Source organism: Carassius auratus, unplaced genomic scaffold (assembly GCF_003368295.1).
Source record: "Carassius auratus strain Wakin unplaced genomic scaffold, ASM336829v1 scaf_tig00217248, whole genome shotgun sequence".
In the NCBI taxonomy this organism is placed as follows: Eukaryota; Metazoa; Chordata; class Actinopteri; order Cypriniformes; family Cyprinidae; genus Carassius; species Carassius auratus.
This window is the reverse complement of record NW_020528964.1, coordinates 49106-66657: the sequence shown is the minus strand read 5'-3', so window position 1 is coordinate 66657 and position 17552 is coordinate 49106. Positions and strand designations below refer to the sequence as shown.

Here is a 17552-nt window from a genome sequence, read left to right as displayed (position 1 = left end):
TTCATCATCTGCAATCCCCATTTTTGCGAAGTGCTTTCAAGCTAGATGAAATATACATTGCCAATGTTTTAACGTTCAGAATTAAACGTTCAGAAACGTTATGCATGTGCATGTTTTAAATTGGAAGAAAAAAAAGGCATTTAACACACAAACCCATTTTAAATATTTATTTGTTTGATATCTGATTTTAAAGCCTTACTCAGACAACAGATGACATGTAGCACAGTATCGCATTATATAAAAAAAACTAAAACTAAAAAAAAAATGGTTGAAAGAAAAAACCACCAGCATCAGTTTACATTAAAAAGGCATTTGACTAAATGACAAAAGACCAGTGTTCAAGTTTCACACCATGGACAGATGCTCAAGGCAGTTCATACCACAAAATATCAGTACCAGTTCATAATCTACAGTATGCATTTGTGTTTTTGGTTACATGAACACATACAAGAGCTAAAAAGAAAAGAAACATGAATTGCACATTGCAGGTTCTGATGCATCCCTTTATTCATTTACCTGTACTTATTTATTTAGCTATCAAAATTCGATGTGGTATGTAGGAAGAAGAAAAAGATGTGAAACTCTGATTGAAAGAATGTGTCAATTAGAATTACCAAATGTAGTATTACATTAGCATAATTCTTACATCACAAAATTTAATTCCCATCGTGTTCATGTCGTGCAAATGTATAAACAAATGACAAATGTTTGGACCAGATGACACTCAGAAAAGTGGTTAATAAAGAGCGCAAGTGTATGCGGAAGACAAGATAAAGGGGGATTAGTGTCATACCTTTATCACTCACTGCTATTCCACAGCCAAGAGGCAGTATAGAGGTGCTGAATTCAATCGAACCACATCAATGAATGAAGTAACGATTTGAGAATTAATTAATGAGGAGTGAACAGAACCCGGTTATCCATAATGGGAGAAAGACAGAATATTAAATTAAATGTATGCATTTAGAAGACGCTTTTATCCAAAGCGACTTACAGTGCATTCAGGCTAACATTTTTTACCTAACGAGCTCCCTGGGAATCAAACCCACAACCTTTTGCGTTGATAACACAATGGTCTATCACTTGAGGAACATACTAAAAGAAAATATTTGGCAAAAAATAAAATGGTAATAAGAAAATAAAAATAAACATAAAATATGAATAACATTCAAGCGCAGAGCCTGGTAAGTTACCGATCGGCCGACATTTCTTTTGGGTCTCGCTCTTATAACACAAACACACTTGCACATGCAAACATCTGCAACACAACAAACGGCTTGTAAACTCAAATTCACACAGACCCGAGGGTTTTAGTTTTCATCGTCGTAACGCCACTAACATCCCATTGCATTTGGTATCAAAATCAAGTTTTTAAAAGTGCAAAAGCAAACTGAAAACACAGAGCTTCTTCAACATTCACACACTCCCTTTCACAAACAGTGTGTGTGCCTATGTCAAAGCTACATTACTTAAAAAAATGAAAACCAAAGAAATTATTCATACCATTATTGCTATCTCTCTAGATTGAAATGCACACAGCAGCTTTCTAGTGTTTCGCTAGTAATTCAAAATATTTAAATAAAGTGTACATATTGTAAAGAACACACATCTACAATTATTAGTAAGACGTGACTGTGATATAGGAAGATGTTATTAAAGATGTGTGCACATGTTTAACACTACTATTTCAAGGCAAACGCACCCGATCTACTTTTGCACACAGACTCGATCTGATACACAACAGATTCACCTGAGTTCGTTCTGATACCAACCACATACACAATATTCAAACGGCCTTACACAAACATGTTCGAAGGAATAGTCACTGCTCATTGATTTACTCACCCTCATCATGTCGTTCAAATCTTGTAAGACTTTTTCATTCCTGGAACATAAACAAGACATAACGACGTGCATACGTCTTGTGCACTATATTTCAAGTCTTCTGATACCAGCACACCAGGTTTTAAGCAAATTATGTCAATGTTTCTTTTGACCAATTGGGATGGAGCAAGTCTGAATAAATGCAAATTAGATTTTTAAGATATGCTGGAGGAAATTTTTTGACCAATTGTTCCACAATATTTCAGTCAATTGTTTGTCATAATGCCAAATTTTATGGTTCTTTTTGGTCCTTATAGGAATTTGACAGTATAAAATTAGCATGCACTGACATTATTTGAAATATCTTTTGTGTTCTTCAGAAGAAAGTCATGGGATAACACGACTGAGTTTATTTTTACTTCTGGTTGAGCTATTCCTTTTATATGAAGCTTGTAGAATCAGCCAAAAAAAAAAAAAATAATAATAATTAAGGTTACCTTTTTCACATATTTCTGACATTTTTCCTCAGAACTGAAAGTTTACACTACACAATTATAAACTTGACATTTTTTACATCTTACAATTTTATTGAAAATTTTTATCTCACATTTCTGACTACTTTTTTTTATTCTGAGGAAAAAAAGTCAGAATAGTGAGATAGAACATTTGCAATTACCTTTATTTTTCTGTATCCTGGAGTGGAAACAAGCTTCCATACTTTCATATAAAAACAGCCTTCAACAAAACAAAATTATTGCCACCTGCTCCCAATTAGTTTTGCACATAAATGTGTGTTTGTGTGGATGGTGGGTGGAGCTGAAAACATAAATGCTGTGGAAACAAAAGTGCAAACAAATCAGCACTGAAATCAAATCAGTACTGGGCCAAAGTGCTACAGAAAACAGAGATATAGATCAGGACAGAACACACACACACACACACACACACACACACACACACACACTCTCACACACAGACTTGATCTCTGGAAAATACTCAAAAAGAACACTATAAATCACGCCTGTCGATGTACTGAGCATATTTACGCATACATGAGAATTAATCCGTGGATGTGCATTATATTTTAGTTCCACAACGCTCAAAAAACACACACACAGACTGTAGTGGGGCCGATCTCACAGGGTTCAAAGGTCAGTGTTCCTAACAGTGAAGATGTCTTCATTAGGAAAGAAAGAGGTCATCTAGAGTACCGCTCATGTTCAAACCAAAAAAACCTGCGTAACTACACAGCAGATGGATAGAAACAGTGAATACCAGAGGGAGAGGAAACATGTTTGAAAACAGGGAAGCCACGGCTTTTAACATTTCCTGTGTGGAGTAACAAGTGTCATGGGGATGGAGGCGAGTGGTGAGTGAGACGCTCTTACACTGGGCCGTTACTACTGGAGTCGCCCCTGTAGAACAAGACAGAGCTGCATTTAGAGACTTTAACCACATACATGACCAGTAATTTCCTATGGAAAAACTCACTTCTGCTCCTTGGGCGACGGAGTACCAGTGATGGTTCCTGTCAGCTTGCCACCTGTTCCTCTGGCATTAGTGTCACTGAAAGACAGTGGAAGGAACATAACTGTGCACTTTTTGATACATTAGACTCTCTGAGACTTCTTGAGCAGATATGCCAAATCTTAACAGCTGTCTGCAAACAATTTAATAATGCTTAGATGTAACGCAATAATGTGTACAAGATGTTTTTTTACCTGATGAAGAATGCTTTCTCATTTTTTGCATCTACACCGAGTTTAACGCTTTCCTTGGCATTGGCCGTGGCGACGCTCTCTGTGATGATGTTGGTTTTGTCCTCCTCTTCCTCACTGTCTGACCCGCTAGAGCTGCTGTCGGACGCCACCAGCGGGGCCTTCCTTGCCCCACACACACTCCACACACACGTCGATGAGCCTTTAACTTACACATGACACATGGCTTGATGTTAATGTACCATCATTTAGAACAAACAACAATCAAAATTACCATAAATATGATATGTAAAGAAGTGGTATTGCAGGTGGGCCGCCAATTATTTTCTGTTCATTTCCAGTCCATTCTAGGGCTGTGCGATTAAAAGAAAACGTCCTAAAATCACGATTTGAGCGTGCGCATATGCCTAACTCCAGGTTCACACACTGTCTGTGATGCGCCTTTTTTCTGAGCCAATGTTGACGGATCAGAGCGTTCTCACTGCGGTAAAAGGCTAGAAATAAAAACGTGCGAAAATAATTCATGTCTAACACATGAGCATAGAGTGAATTTGTTAGTGAACAGGATGCAGTTTAAGTGAGAGGAGACACGTTTTAAGTGTGCACACTCTCTCCTCGAAAAGCAGCGTGTTTCTGAGCAAGCACGACTGGTTTTGTGACAGAGCAAAGGAAATCTGCGTGCGAACAGAGAGATTCGCACTCGTGCATTATTTTAATGTGCTTTCGCGTTATATTTATGCGCTCTCACTGCTGACCGCATACACATACTGTATACACACTGCAAACACCTGAGGCACCGCTACAATTAATGAGCTCTATGAACAATGCATGGCAAAAAAGAAAAAAAAGTCCCTGTATACAGGATATTTTTTTTGCCACAAGTCTATACATTTTTTTTACATCTTCACTATAGTGATAATTTTGACTTATGTCTGTTCTAGAGATGTTACAACTTTTTGATAAAGCTCTGAATGGTTTTCTTTTGGAAATATGTTTCAAATTAATCCTGAATGCATTTATGACTGTAAAAGCACAATTGCAAAATTGATTAAAAAAAAAATCGCGATATTTTTTTTTTTTTTTTTTTTCCATATCGCACAGCCCTAGTTTATTCAATAAATATAGTTTAAAATCTAGCTACTGAGTACTAAGTTATTAACCCAACAATAGCGGGGTCAGTTAATTTTTTTGGAGTGGGCCGCGCAAACATATGTGTTTGGTTGTGTGGGCCGCGAGTTGAAAAAGGTTGGGAACCACTGATGTAAAGTATTACTCCTGTTCCTCTTGTCTCTCAAGTGAAACACTCTTTCACAACACGCAGGACACAGCACAATAATGCTAACCTGTGCCCTATCCACACTTCTACTGTTGCAACCATTTCTTTTTCCAAAAAGAAAAATACCTCACCTGCTCTTTTAACTTTAATAGTACTTCCTTTGAATTTCATGCCATTACAGTCTCACACACAGTGAAAAAATCCATACTGTAGTTATTTATCGCCCTCCAGAAGAACTGGATATGCTTCTGCACTCACTCCTTAAGGACTGCAGCCCTCTAGTACTTTTTGGTGACCACCTTGAGAACCCACTTTCTGCTGACATCCACGCTCCCTCCTAGACTCTTTCGTTCTTCGGTGGCTCAACGCCACAGGTACCCATAAATCAGGTAACCAACTCTACATCATCTTTGCACGCATTTGTATCACAGATAAGATCTTTGTCAACTGGTCACTGGGGTTCCTCAGGGTTCAGTTCTTGGGCCCCTCCTGTTTTCTTTATACACTACATCACTGGGACCCCGTCATTCAGGCACATGGTTTGTCCTATCATTGCTATGCTGATGACACGCAGCTCTACCTCTCATTTCAACTAGATGATTCAACGGTACCTGCTCGGATCTCAAACTGCCTGACAGACAGATAAAAGCGCCTGCCAACTGAATAAATGTACTCCTAAATTTTGTTAGTCTAAAATTAAAAAATTGTTTTTATGTAAGAATGCAAGAAGCTTATAAAAGTTTGGTAGCAGTTTTCATTAGTATAAGTATAAAAAATTAATGAATGTACTTAATTAAGCCACTTACCTTCTTCATTTTGGCTCTGTTTGTTTGGATTTTCCGAGCTCACGGGTGAACTGCATCTGGGTCCTGCATCTGAACTGCAGAACATGAGTGTGTTTAGCACAGTCTCCACATGAGTACACAATACCAACTCAAACACAGTCTCTCCCTCACCAGCAGAAGGGCTGGAAGTCCGTGAAAGTCGCCCATCCCTTCTCCTCCGTCTCACTGAGCTGGGCGACAGAGCTCCCCCACACGCTGGAGCCTGTATCCATGGCGATACTCGGGAAATCCCGACAGCTGAAGTCGTCTTCAAAACTCGCTATCCATCCAGGACCTGATTGGTGATGATAATTTTTCCAGTGAATTTTTATTGGATCAGGTGAAGATTTCTAGATCTAGTTTGTGTGAGCTGTGAGCATACTCTGCGGATCACTGGACTGCTTGTCCGTGTCCTGGTTCTTGGTCTTTTCTGGAGTTTGTTTGGTCTCCGGAAACCACTCCATGTCAGGTGACCCCAGACATCTCTGAGAGCCACTATCCGCCTCGTTCTTCTGAGCGTTTGTCACCAATCCAAACCTACCCAAGACAAACAGCAGTCAGAGCAATGGCTGTTTAGTGTGTGAATGCGAGTGTGTGTGTGTGTGTGTGTTTTATGAACCTGCTTCTGGCCTTCACTTGTGTTGCATAGTTGATTTCTTTATCCTCCCAAATATCTTCCTCCTCTTCAGCATCATCAAACGGTCGGATTCGCTCCTTCGTGTGAGTCTCAAAGATGGCAGAGCTCACCTGAGAGAGGAGAAAAACGAGAAGAGATTTATAATTATATAAAAAAAAAAATAATAAAAAAAAATGAGAAAGGTAGCTATAAGAGCATAAACAAGAAGAAAACACAAAGACATGGAAATTGTGATATTAGAATCCAACAAAACGTACAAATAATAATAGAACAAATAATAGAGAATTGGCATTAAGTAATACTCACCCTCTTATCAACGAGGTTAAAGTTGATCTCCGTGATTCGATCGAACGTGGCACTGCACGAACAACAGACATAATCTTAAACCTTTATTTTATCAAGGTTGGTGATTTCAGAGAGGCTAGCATTAGCAAACTAGCTTTGAAAGCATAAGACCCCACCCTCCCTGCAAATCACTCTCCAAAGCCACGCCTCCTCCAAAACACATGAACACGCAGAAGCAGATCAGATGCTAACCATGATGAGAGATGGCGTTGGTGAAGGGTTGAATGCAACGCTGTCAGATTACCTCATGTCTCATTCAACAGTGAGAAAACATTACAGTAAAAGTGCATATAATATTACAATAATAACGACCAAATCAGGAAGTGAAGAGATATTTTCACAACAGAAAATGTTTTTGAATCAGCCTACCCTGCCTTTTTATAAATTTAAACCTGAAACAAATCGAAATTATCAAATTAAATTTTTTTATGAAAAATGTAATGAAATTAATTAAACTGCTGGACATCATGTAACCGGATATGTATTTTTCCCCCCTAATTAAGGCAGATTTAAGAAAAATGCTGCTTTAAATTATTGTAAAGATGTTTCTACCTTTATCGAAGTGAATCTGAGATTTTTACATATTTTTAATTTAATAATCCAATCTGGAAAACTAAAGCGCACTGCAGGAATCACCTGATGCTGCCGTCATGCTCTCCGAATTCATCATCATTCAGTCCAAACTGATCAACAAAGTTAGCGGACATCTCCTGGATCTGATAATCTGAGAACACCTGAGTTAAGAGAAAGATGCTTATTAAAGATGATTCAAGAAGTGTCATTCTTCATGTTTCTGTCTTTGTGTGAAATCTCACCAGGTCGGCTGTGTTTTTCTTGTTAGTCTCTGTTAGCGTTTCATTCACAAACTGCTCCCAGCGTGCTTTATAGTCCTCTGGTAGCTCTGTCATACACACAATAACCAAATATTTGAAGACAAAGAATGTGTATAAGAATATATCAATTAACCACACACAAATCCCATAACACTCTCAGGATGTCAGCTACCTTTTATTAGCTGTGAGATTTGGGTCTGTTCCTGTTCTTTCTCTGCATTCTGCACCACTGTATTGGCAATCCTGGTTAGATGACCCATATAGCCTTTTCTCATGCCTCCAGCTTCTCTATAACACACACACACACAGACAGATCTTTTTATAACCATACATTAATGTAATATAAAAATACTCAACCAGCGTATTGAAGTACAGACTCCTCATCTCACACATATTTAAATGTGTCCTTACTGTGTTTTGTCATTTTCCTCCCAAGCATCCAAAATCCTCTGAACCAGCCTGCAGTCCTTCAGTAGCTGCACACAGACAATCATATCACAATGACAAATACTGCATACTGTATTTCACAAGATGCTTTCTTCATTCATGTCATAGCCGGAACAAACTGAATAATATATATAATATATATAATATATATATATATATATATATATATATATATATATATATATATATATATATATATATATATATATATATATATATATATATACACACATATACACATATATATATATATATAATAAATGAAGGTCACACTTACATGCTTTATCAGGTCACAGTGTGTGAACATGTCAGATTTGTCAGAGTTTTGTGTGTCTTGTGTTTCCAGCTGAATCTGATCTGGACTGTCGTGTGTTTTCCCATTCGTTGTCGGCTGGTTAAGGATGGCAGACACACAATGCTCCACTTGGATGTGTAGGAAGTTATTCCAAGAAAATTTAAAAAACAAATCCTACAGAGAGATATTAAGAAAGAAAATGTTAATGTTTTTGAAAGAACTCTCTTAGGCTGAAAAAAAAAAACGGCACTATTGTGAAATATTACTACAATTTAAAACAACTATTTTCTATTTTAATATATTTAAAAATGTTAAAACAGAATTTTCTGCAGGCAGAATTTTATTCCAATCTTCAGTGTCACATGATACAATGCCGTTTTAGTGCCACGATGAATTTTTTTTTTAATGAAATAAAAATGTATGAGATTAAAGGTCAAAATACTTCGAGAATAAAGTCGAAATACTTCGGGAATAAAGTCGAAATACTTCGGGAATAAAGTCGAAATACTTCGGGAATAAAGTCGAAATACTTTGGGAATAAAGTCAAAATACTTTGGGAATAAAGTCAAAATACTTTGGGAATAAAGTCAAAATACTTTGGGAATAAAGTCAAAATACTTTGGGAATAAAGTCAAAATACTACGAGAATAATGTTTAAATGTTTTGAGAATTTAAATAGTAGAAATTAAAGTTATAATATTTTAAGAGTATAGCCTTTATTGAGCATTATTATTGGGGTTATTATCAGAAATCATGGCATGTGTCATACTCGCAGGGACAGTATGCTTGCAAATAATATTTCACATCTTCCATTGCATTCGTTATTTGTAGTGTGACAGCCACCCAACAACAACAAGATTAGTGTTTCTGATAGACCTACTTTTAACGTCTTATAACGAAACACAAAGCTCTTTAAATGATCAGATCGCTGTATTTATGTGAAACAATTCATTAAATTAAACCGTTTTCTTTGTGAAAATTAAAAAAAGAAAAGTCTTCTCGAAACATTTTGACTTTTTTCTCGTAATCTTAGAATAATTATTTTTTTCAACGTGGCACTAAAATGCTGTTGTAACATGAAAGCTCAAAAGAACAGTGTTCCTTTGAAATATAAATCTTTTGTAACATTGTAATTGTCTTTATATAGTAACTTTTGAACAAGGGTTAATTTGCTGAATAAAATTATTCCTTTCCAAAAATTTCAGGGTAATTTAACCAAATGAAAAAAAACTATTTCTTACGGTATACATTTTTTTATAATAACATTGACTGCGTAATGTGTTATTAATCTTAAATTAAAAAATAAAAAATAAAATAGAGAAAACATTTTATTTCATTTGTGGATTAGATTATGGATGACTAATACCAGCAGCAGGTTGATCATGTTCAGTTGGCAGAGTTCGTGGTGGATTCTGGGAGCTCTGGTGTACAAGAGAGCTGCCATCAGTCTGGATCCATGCAGTCGTGCGCTGCCAAACGGCTCCTCCAGAATACCCATCGTGGTCAGCATCACACATTTCTAAACAAGGACAGAGTCAGAAGCACATTTACGTCCTCTGTGTGCCATCTTTCTGTGATTTCATTTAGTTTTTTTGACTTGTGATAAAACTGGATGAACAGACCAACCTTGGGTGGGTTTAACAGAAGGTGGTGAAAGTGCTTTAGATGTGTCTGGATGCCCATTAAGATGCTGTTGTTTACAGTGTAAGACTTTTCCAATCCCTGAGAGCATGGGTCAATCACCTGCTCCACACTGTTCCAAACAAACACACACACTTTACTAACAGTGAATGCGAGTGTGTGTGATGAAATATGTTTGTGTGTTACTCACCATGGTCTACAAGTTTCCAACAGTGTGAGTAAAACTTGTGTTCCATTGACAATGCACACTTCACTCTTTTCCCCTTCCAACATGTTCTTCAATAGGTCCTCAATGCTATGCTGTCTGAAACACACACACACACACACACACACACACACACAAACCGACTGGATTTAGCATTCCATCACTTGCTCACCAATGGTCCCTCTGCAATAAATGGGTGCCATCAGAATAAGAATCCAAACAGCTGATAAAAACACCACAATAATCCACACATCTCCAGTCCATCAATTAACATCTTGGGAAGTAAAAAGCTGCATGTCTGTAATAAACATTATTAAGATGTTTTTTAATTTCAAACCATCACTTCCCATTAAAAAACTACAAGTGCTCTATTCATAAAAAACCTGATTTCTTCAGTGAAAACATCATCCCGTCTGAATCAGGAGAAAAATAAGCACAAAACAAGCACAGTTTACGATTGAAACTGTCCTAAACAATTATGTTGTTGATTTTTGATATTTCATGAGACAAGAGACGAAGATTATCTGTGGATTAAGGAGATGTTTTTAATCAGCTGATTGGACTCTCATTCTGGCGGCACCCATTCACTGCAGAGGAACCATAGGTGAGCAAGTGATACAATGCTACATTTCTCCAAATCTGTTCTGATGAAGAAACAAACTCATTTACATCTTGGATGACCTGAGGGTGATTTTCAGATAAACTTTTAGTTTGAACTATTCCTAGATAAAGTCTGGGCCACATTGCTACTTATTCTGAAAGACAACTTTCTACTTTGACAGCAAGACACCGTCTAGCTGACATGAAAGGTGACCAAACACAGTTTGCAGAGGAAGTTTTGACACACACACACACACACACACACACACACTCACAGCTCTAGTGTAGTGAGCAGAGGGTCAGTCTCTGACGTCTCCTGCAGCACACTGGCCTGATCTCTGCCCAGACGGATGATGTCACACAGTGTCTGAGATGCATTTGACTGCCTCTGTGAACACCAAAAAACACATTTATGAATATATTTCTTCTTTTATATGTATTAATACATATTTGTGATATGGAAATGTTTTGGTTTCACAGGGGCTTTTTCCAGTACCAACATCAAAAGAAAAAAATCACTATAATTAATCATCATGCCTAGTTAGAGCTTTGAAACAAATGCTTCACTGCAAGTATAAAAGTTTGTGTGTTTGTTCTGCAGATGATGTGAAACGTTAGTGACTGACCTCACTGTCACTGTGAGGGTGAATCAGCTCAATGAGTCTCTGGATCAGCCTCTCTTCATTCAGCCACTGAAAATATCAATACACACACAAACACAGCTGTTACTTCAGCTTTGAACACTGATGTTTTAGGGTTGTCTTTTTATTTAATCTAAATGTTTTTTTGTTTTAGTTTTTTTGCTTTATGAAGGTCACATTAAAATAGATGAAGGCATTCTAAAAGATTCTAAGACTAACAACTACAGATTTAGTTTTTCCTCTTCAAACACTTTAAATATAAATTCAACAAAAAATATTTATATTATATAATTATATTATATATGATAATATATTTATATTCAGATATACAGATTTCTAAGAAATGAAAAAATCTATATCAATATAAAATATTATAGTTTTTTTTATACTTAAGAATTAAAATGATTGAAAGTGACAGAGATACTTACAATGTTACAAAAGATTTTGGTTTCAAATGAATGCTATTATTCTGAACTTTCTATACATCAAAGAGTCCAGAAAAATAAAATGTATAAATTTCCACAAAGATAAGATAATTTTTGTCTTCAACATTCATAATAATAATAAATGTTTCTTGAGCATCAAATCTGCACATTAGAGTGATTTCTGAAGGATCATGTGACACTGAAGACTGGAGTAATGATGATAAAAATACAGCTTTGCATCACAGGAATAATTACTTTTTTAAATATATTCAAATATAAAATAGTTATTTTAGATTGTAATATTTCACAATATTACTGTTTTACGGTCATTTCTGATCAAATAAATGTTTTGGTAAGCATAAGTGTCCTCTTTCAAAAACTTTTGAATGCTAATGTAAAAATGAAATATGATTTAATTGGGTCTATTTAGGATATAAAACACTACTTCATTAGCCTATATGGTGCTTAACGGCATTTCCAACTCTTCGATTTCCACCACAGTACAATTACAGCACATTTTATTTTATAGGATAAGCTGAAAGCATTAAATAAACGTTTCTGTGATAAATACTGGCTATTGTTTGTAGACAAATCAAATAAACTGTGAGAGTGTAAAATAGTTTATTAGGTAACGCTTTAGAATAATTTTCTATTAGTTAATGTTGGTTAACAACTTTAGTTAACATGAACTAAGAAAAAAATCTTAGTTAATGTTAATTTTCTACATTTACTAAAGCATTATTCAAATCAAAAGTTGTGCTTGTTAACATTAGTTAATGCACTGTGAATAAGCATGAACTAACAATGAATAACTGTATTTTCATTAACTAACATTAACATAGATGAATAAATACAGTAATAAATGTTAATTAATACACAACATCATTAGGCCGAATGAATCATTAGGTCGTGTGCACTCACAGTAAGCACTTCCTGTCTGAGACAGACGGGCTCCACGCTGCTAATGAGACGCAGCACCAGATCCATCATAGCCGACGTGTCCAAGTGTTTCAACACCTGCCCAATAAAATCCTCCTTCTTCTTTAGGAAACCGATCACCTGATAAATAAAGTGAACGAACAAAGAGGAGAATGAAAAATTCATGCAGAAACAAATCTAATTTTTTTTCATGAAAAACAGACACGCTTGGGTACCTGCTCAGTTTTGCGTGTGATGAGGTTGCCGAAGGTCTTACTGAAGAAGGAGGCCAGTAGAGGATTCAGTGGGGACTTCTGCTCTAGGAAACTATAGAGTGTGTTCAGCAGAGACTCATCCCCACCAACTTTATCATTGATGAGGGACACGTCGCATGTCAACAACTCACATGCTACATTAGCATACCTGCACGAGAGACAGAGAGAAAATAACTATATATGCAAAGTGGATGACTGGTATATACTGCAAAGAAATTCAGAATATAATTTAAATTTAATGAGTATACATTTATCTTATATTATATTTACTGGAAATAAATAGATATTTAGGGACTGGAAATGTGTGTTATCCATTGACAAGGCTGTCACGTGTTTTTTCTAAGACTATTATTAATTGTTTTCATAACTTAAACTATAATTTACAAATAGATGTTTAAATAGTAGTAAACTCATTATTAATTAAATTAAAAAAATTAAAAGACAATTAAAAAAATGTATTAAAAAATATTAAGTAATAAAAAGTAAAATAGCAAAATTACTAAAAATTTAAATGAACAGAAACTGAAAATCTAAAAAATATTTTTTTGCATTTAAATAATACAAAAATAAGACTGGTCCAAATCACAATTATACAGCTTATAAAATGATAGCATTAATCGATCAATCAATAAATATTTGAACAAATTGCAAAATCTCCAAATGACCAAATACCAATAATCACAAAATGGCCAAATATTTGTCATCTCATTGGACAGATCATTACTTTTTTTTTTTTTCCCTTCATCCCAGACAAAGTTTCAAATCATTTTATTTAAGAGCTGCACTGAAAGTAATGTAGACCATCTATCTGTCCACTCACTTGTAGCGCAGTCTCTCCTCCCGGTCAGCAGGGGGCTCGTGCGTGATGAGGTTGAGGAGATCCAGCATGCTGCTGTCCCGGGAGAGGAAGAGGAGGAGGCGCTGGTTCTGGGCCTTGCACTCCTGCAGCACATCTTCTTCATCCAGCAGCTCCTGTAGGGTCACATCCTCGTTCTCCAAGAGCTTCTCAATCTGAGAGGAGTTGTGCAGGTCGAACTTCCAGAACATGACTGCAGCTTACAGTAGAGAGAGAGAAAGAGAGAGAGTGCAGGAGAGAGAGAGAGAGAGAGAGAGTGCCTGAGACAGAGAGAGAGAGAGTTACTCAAGCATATCAAAATATCAAGGCAAGCCAATGTTTTACAGAGTTTTTCAGGTCACTGACTTACTCAACACTCTTGGTTAGTCAAAAAGTCAATAAAGAAAATGCACCAGAAGAGTTGTATAATGTATAAATAATACACAGAAAAAAGAACACCTACAGTATAAATAAAACATATTCAGAGCAGCACATACAACAATTATTAAACATCAGATGTAATGAGAATCGATTGCACCTTCAGGTGGGACTGTCCCTGGACTTGTATATCACACCAAATCTTACATTGCATAGGATTAAGTGTATTAAACTAATTTGATGATACAGGGTTCAAAATATCAAATTATACACATGTATCAGCTTTATTGCACTTACCAAAATAACAAAAGCAGTCAAATGTTTTAGTTCTCAAAGGAGTTAAGTTTTAATGCAAAATAAGTATTTTATATATATATATATATATATATATATATATATATATATATATATATATATATATATATATATATATATATATATATATGAGATATAATGTACAGGGGTTGAAAAATTTTCAAATACTCCATTCAATGTCAAAGAACTAAATAAGCTGTTTCGCCTAAATCTGTCTGTTTCTCTCTGTCTAGATGTAGTAAAACCCCCACAAATTTAGGAGAAAGCATCTGGGTCATGTTTGCAGTTTCTTCGGTCACTGGCCATAACTCTATTCTTGACATTAGGAATAATGATGCATTCTAACACAACTGTGGCATTAAACTCAGTAAGTGAGGGCTCTTTTAAAATATTGCACATATATAAGCCATTCAGATTATTTGTTAAAGTGCAATGAAATTCCTTATATCTGCAGATGATGTACGTCTGTTTGTGGATGAAGACTTTGTATCAGCCAAAACTATGTATTTTGCATGCATCACATTATAGTGAAGTGTGCATGAAAATAAAAACAAGGCTGCAGAGCGAACTCATCATCCACAGTGGTTCTCACGTAGTCCTTCTACGTCATCACCATAGTGTGCGTAATAAGTTAAGTGATCAGCCTTTAAGAGTAGCAAATGCGGTGCTGAAGTGAAATATCTGGGCAGTTTTATAGCCTAATTATAATAGGTGTCTAATAAAATAGTTATTATTATTATTATTTAATACATTAATAGGAGAATGAGCCTAATATCTCTGACTATCACCGATACACGTCGTCAATCAGCACAACCCTATCGTTTATACACTACATTTGAAAATTGGCTGAGAATAGGCAGGAATCATGTCTTTGAGGCAGTTTTTTTTTTTTTTACTGAGTAAGGGATAGTACTGGTATGGTTTATAATTCACCCACAGAGCATCTTAGGCAGTAAATTACCTTCAGTCAAATGGTGTGTTTCCTTTGGGATGCACAGACCAGTTTACACACACTGGTTTACTAAATCGAGTGGTCAGTGGTCAAGTATCCCATCCATCCACAAGGCTGCCTCACATTACAACACAAGCACCTGTAGGGACAAAGACAAATCATCAAGACATGATGAAGAGCAGTGAGGTGAACAGTTCATCAGATGAGTGTGGAGAAAAGCATGTCATGCACACTTCCAAGAACACTCATTAAGGTGTTCTCTCACACACACAAACACACACACACACACACACCCAACAACAGCAGCATGTTCTTTTTTAGTCTTTTAATGGGATTGATCAGTGGATATGAGGTCAGCTGCCACTGTCAGCCGAAACTACATCATACAGTTACCATTACTGCACCAAATCTATTACAACACACACACACACACACTTAGAACACACTCACAGAGAGAAACAATATCAGAGCTGAGCAACAGTAGAACATTTATATAAAAATAATGTTATTACTTTATGACTTTTTCAGGACTAGACGGATAGCAATATAAAAACAATAGAATGATAGAACGAAAGACAGACAGAGAGAGACAGATAGAATGTTAAATAGAACGATAGAATTACAGACAGAACGATAGAAACAGAATTGTAATACATGTTTGATGTCTCAATTTATATATTCATATAATTGCAGGATGTTAAAGTGAGGTTTAAACATTATAAACACCAGGCAGAAAATACTGAAGAACTGAACTCCTGTGTGTTCGGAGAAAGCAGAGATCAACATGTGTTTGATCAAATCATACGGTGCGCGCGCACAAACACGCATAAACAAAAACGCACGCGCACATACACACTTCACGCCCACGCTTCCGTGTGTGAGAGAGCTACAGGCATTCAATGACGATCAGACGACTGTAACAGTTCTTCTTATTTACATGCTATTTTTTTTTTTTTTTTTTTTTTTTTTTATACAATAAACGTCTTTATCATAACGAGAAAAATCAAACCCCACGTTCAAGATCGTTAGACAGACACACATCTGCCTCGTTCAATGTCACTGTCCTTGATCCACCAATCAGAACGCAGAGGCGAGACTCGAAACACCAATCAGAGTGCTGGGAATTTGCATGCCTGGTTACTGGACGATGCGAAGCATAATAAATAAATGCCTACACTGCTAAATGCCTTCAAACTTCATCATAATCATTTGCATAAATTAAACGTAAACATACTCTGGAGCCCCAAAAAGCATGTCAAGGCAATATTACGAAGTACAACTATTTTATCTCTGATCTCAGAATATATGAAGACTTTATATGAGCATATAGTTCAAGGTGAAAGGCATGTGTTTTTAACATGATCATAGCATATTAAAAGACTATAGAATACCTAAAGAGAGTTTGGAATATTTAATCATTGCTCATATGTCACGTGAGTCCATATGCAGGTCATTAGACGCATCTGCTGTGTTCACAATAAGACCAGAAAATATACGCACTGAAACAGTGATCAATAACATTACTATGAACAAATAATAAACCGCTGTGAACTTACCAGCAATACTTTGAAACATCAAACAAACAGCAATCTCTTTGAGAGCTGCGTTCTGTAGGCTGTCAGACGGGAACTGTGATATTTGGATGGCGATGCATCATCCTGCATCCAGAGACCCCTAATAGCCTTCCTCCTTCGGCAGCCCTGCTCCAGCTCTGGCCCCTTCAAGCTTTAAACTGAGAGCAGAAAAAGATTTTGACATTATTTTCTCAAGTCAAAATGGCCGACCAGGAGACACGGACGCGCATGCTGTGTGTGTGAACGCGCTTCGGTTCGATATATCATGTATTGGTTTTGTTTTTAACTGAAGCGCTGTATTTCCTTAATATAATGTTAAATATTTTGTATCAATAATAAGTATATCATAATAGTATTTATTTTATAAATATACAAACATACACATAAAATAAAAAATAATTTTCCCCAAGGTGTTAGCATAAATATATAGTTATGGATATCAATTTATTATTATTGTAATTTATTATAGTATATTCGTAAGCCAATAATGATATGCCGTTATTGTAAATTGTTTTTATGTTTGTTTTTGAAAGTTTTACTTTATTCAATTTACTCTTTCTCATCGATGCCAATAAATGCACGTAAAAAATATAC

The 17552-nt window shown here is 36.0% G+C and overlaps 1 protein-coding gene across 1 annotated transcript; it reads right to left on the bottom strand.

Annotated features, from left to right (window-relative positions):
* Positions 1 to 152: 152 nt before the first annotated feature.
* On the bottom strand, positions 153 to 17182 carry LOC113100337 (serine/threonine-protein phosphatase 6 regulatory subunit 2-like). Its single transcript, XM_026265142.1, has 23 exons — positions 16941 to 17182; positions 15394 to 15523; positions 13725 to 14020; positions 12866 to 13052; positions 12633 to 12770; positions 11272 to 11337; positions 10921 to 11033; positions 10031 to 10144; positions 9826 to 9952; positions 9566 to 9718; positions 8182 to 8373; positions 7869 to 7933; positions 7630 to 7745; positions 7440 to 7525; positions 7261 to 7358; positions 6586 to 6637; positions 6262 to 6389; positions 6025 to 6179; positions 5775 to 5937; positions 5625 to 5698; positions 3546 to 3750; positions 3316 to 3390; positions 153 to 3239 (listed from the first exon to the last, which is right to left on the bottom strand). The coding sequence occupies exons 3-23, from the start codon at positions 13949 to 13951 to the stop codon at positions 3209 to 3211; spliced, it is 2565 nt and encodes an 854-aa protein (XP_026120927.1). The 5' UTR covers positions 13952 to 14020; positions 15394 to 15523; positions 16941 to 17182; the 3' UTR covers positions 153 to 3208.
* Between the last annotated feature and the right edge of the window lie 370 nt (positions 17183 to 17552).

What these genes read in the sequence shown, in the direction of transcription:
- LOC113100337 (XM_026265142.1), bottom strand. Translation starts at nt 13,951, where the DNA reads ATGTTCTGGAAGTTCGACCTGCACAACTCCTCTCAGATTGAGAAGCTC. An exon ending in GACTTCCAGCCCTTCTGCTG is followed by an intron (nt 5,699 to 5,774) that starts GTGAGGGAGAGA and finishes CATGTTCTGCAG; the next exon opens with TTCAGATGCAGGACCCAGAT. An exon ending in CCGTCGCCCAAGGAGCAGAA is followed by an intron (nt 3,240 to 3,315) that starts GTGAGTTTTTCC and finishes CTTGTTCTACAG; the next exon opens with GGGCGACTCCAGTAGTAACG.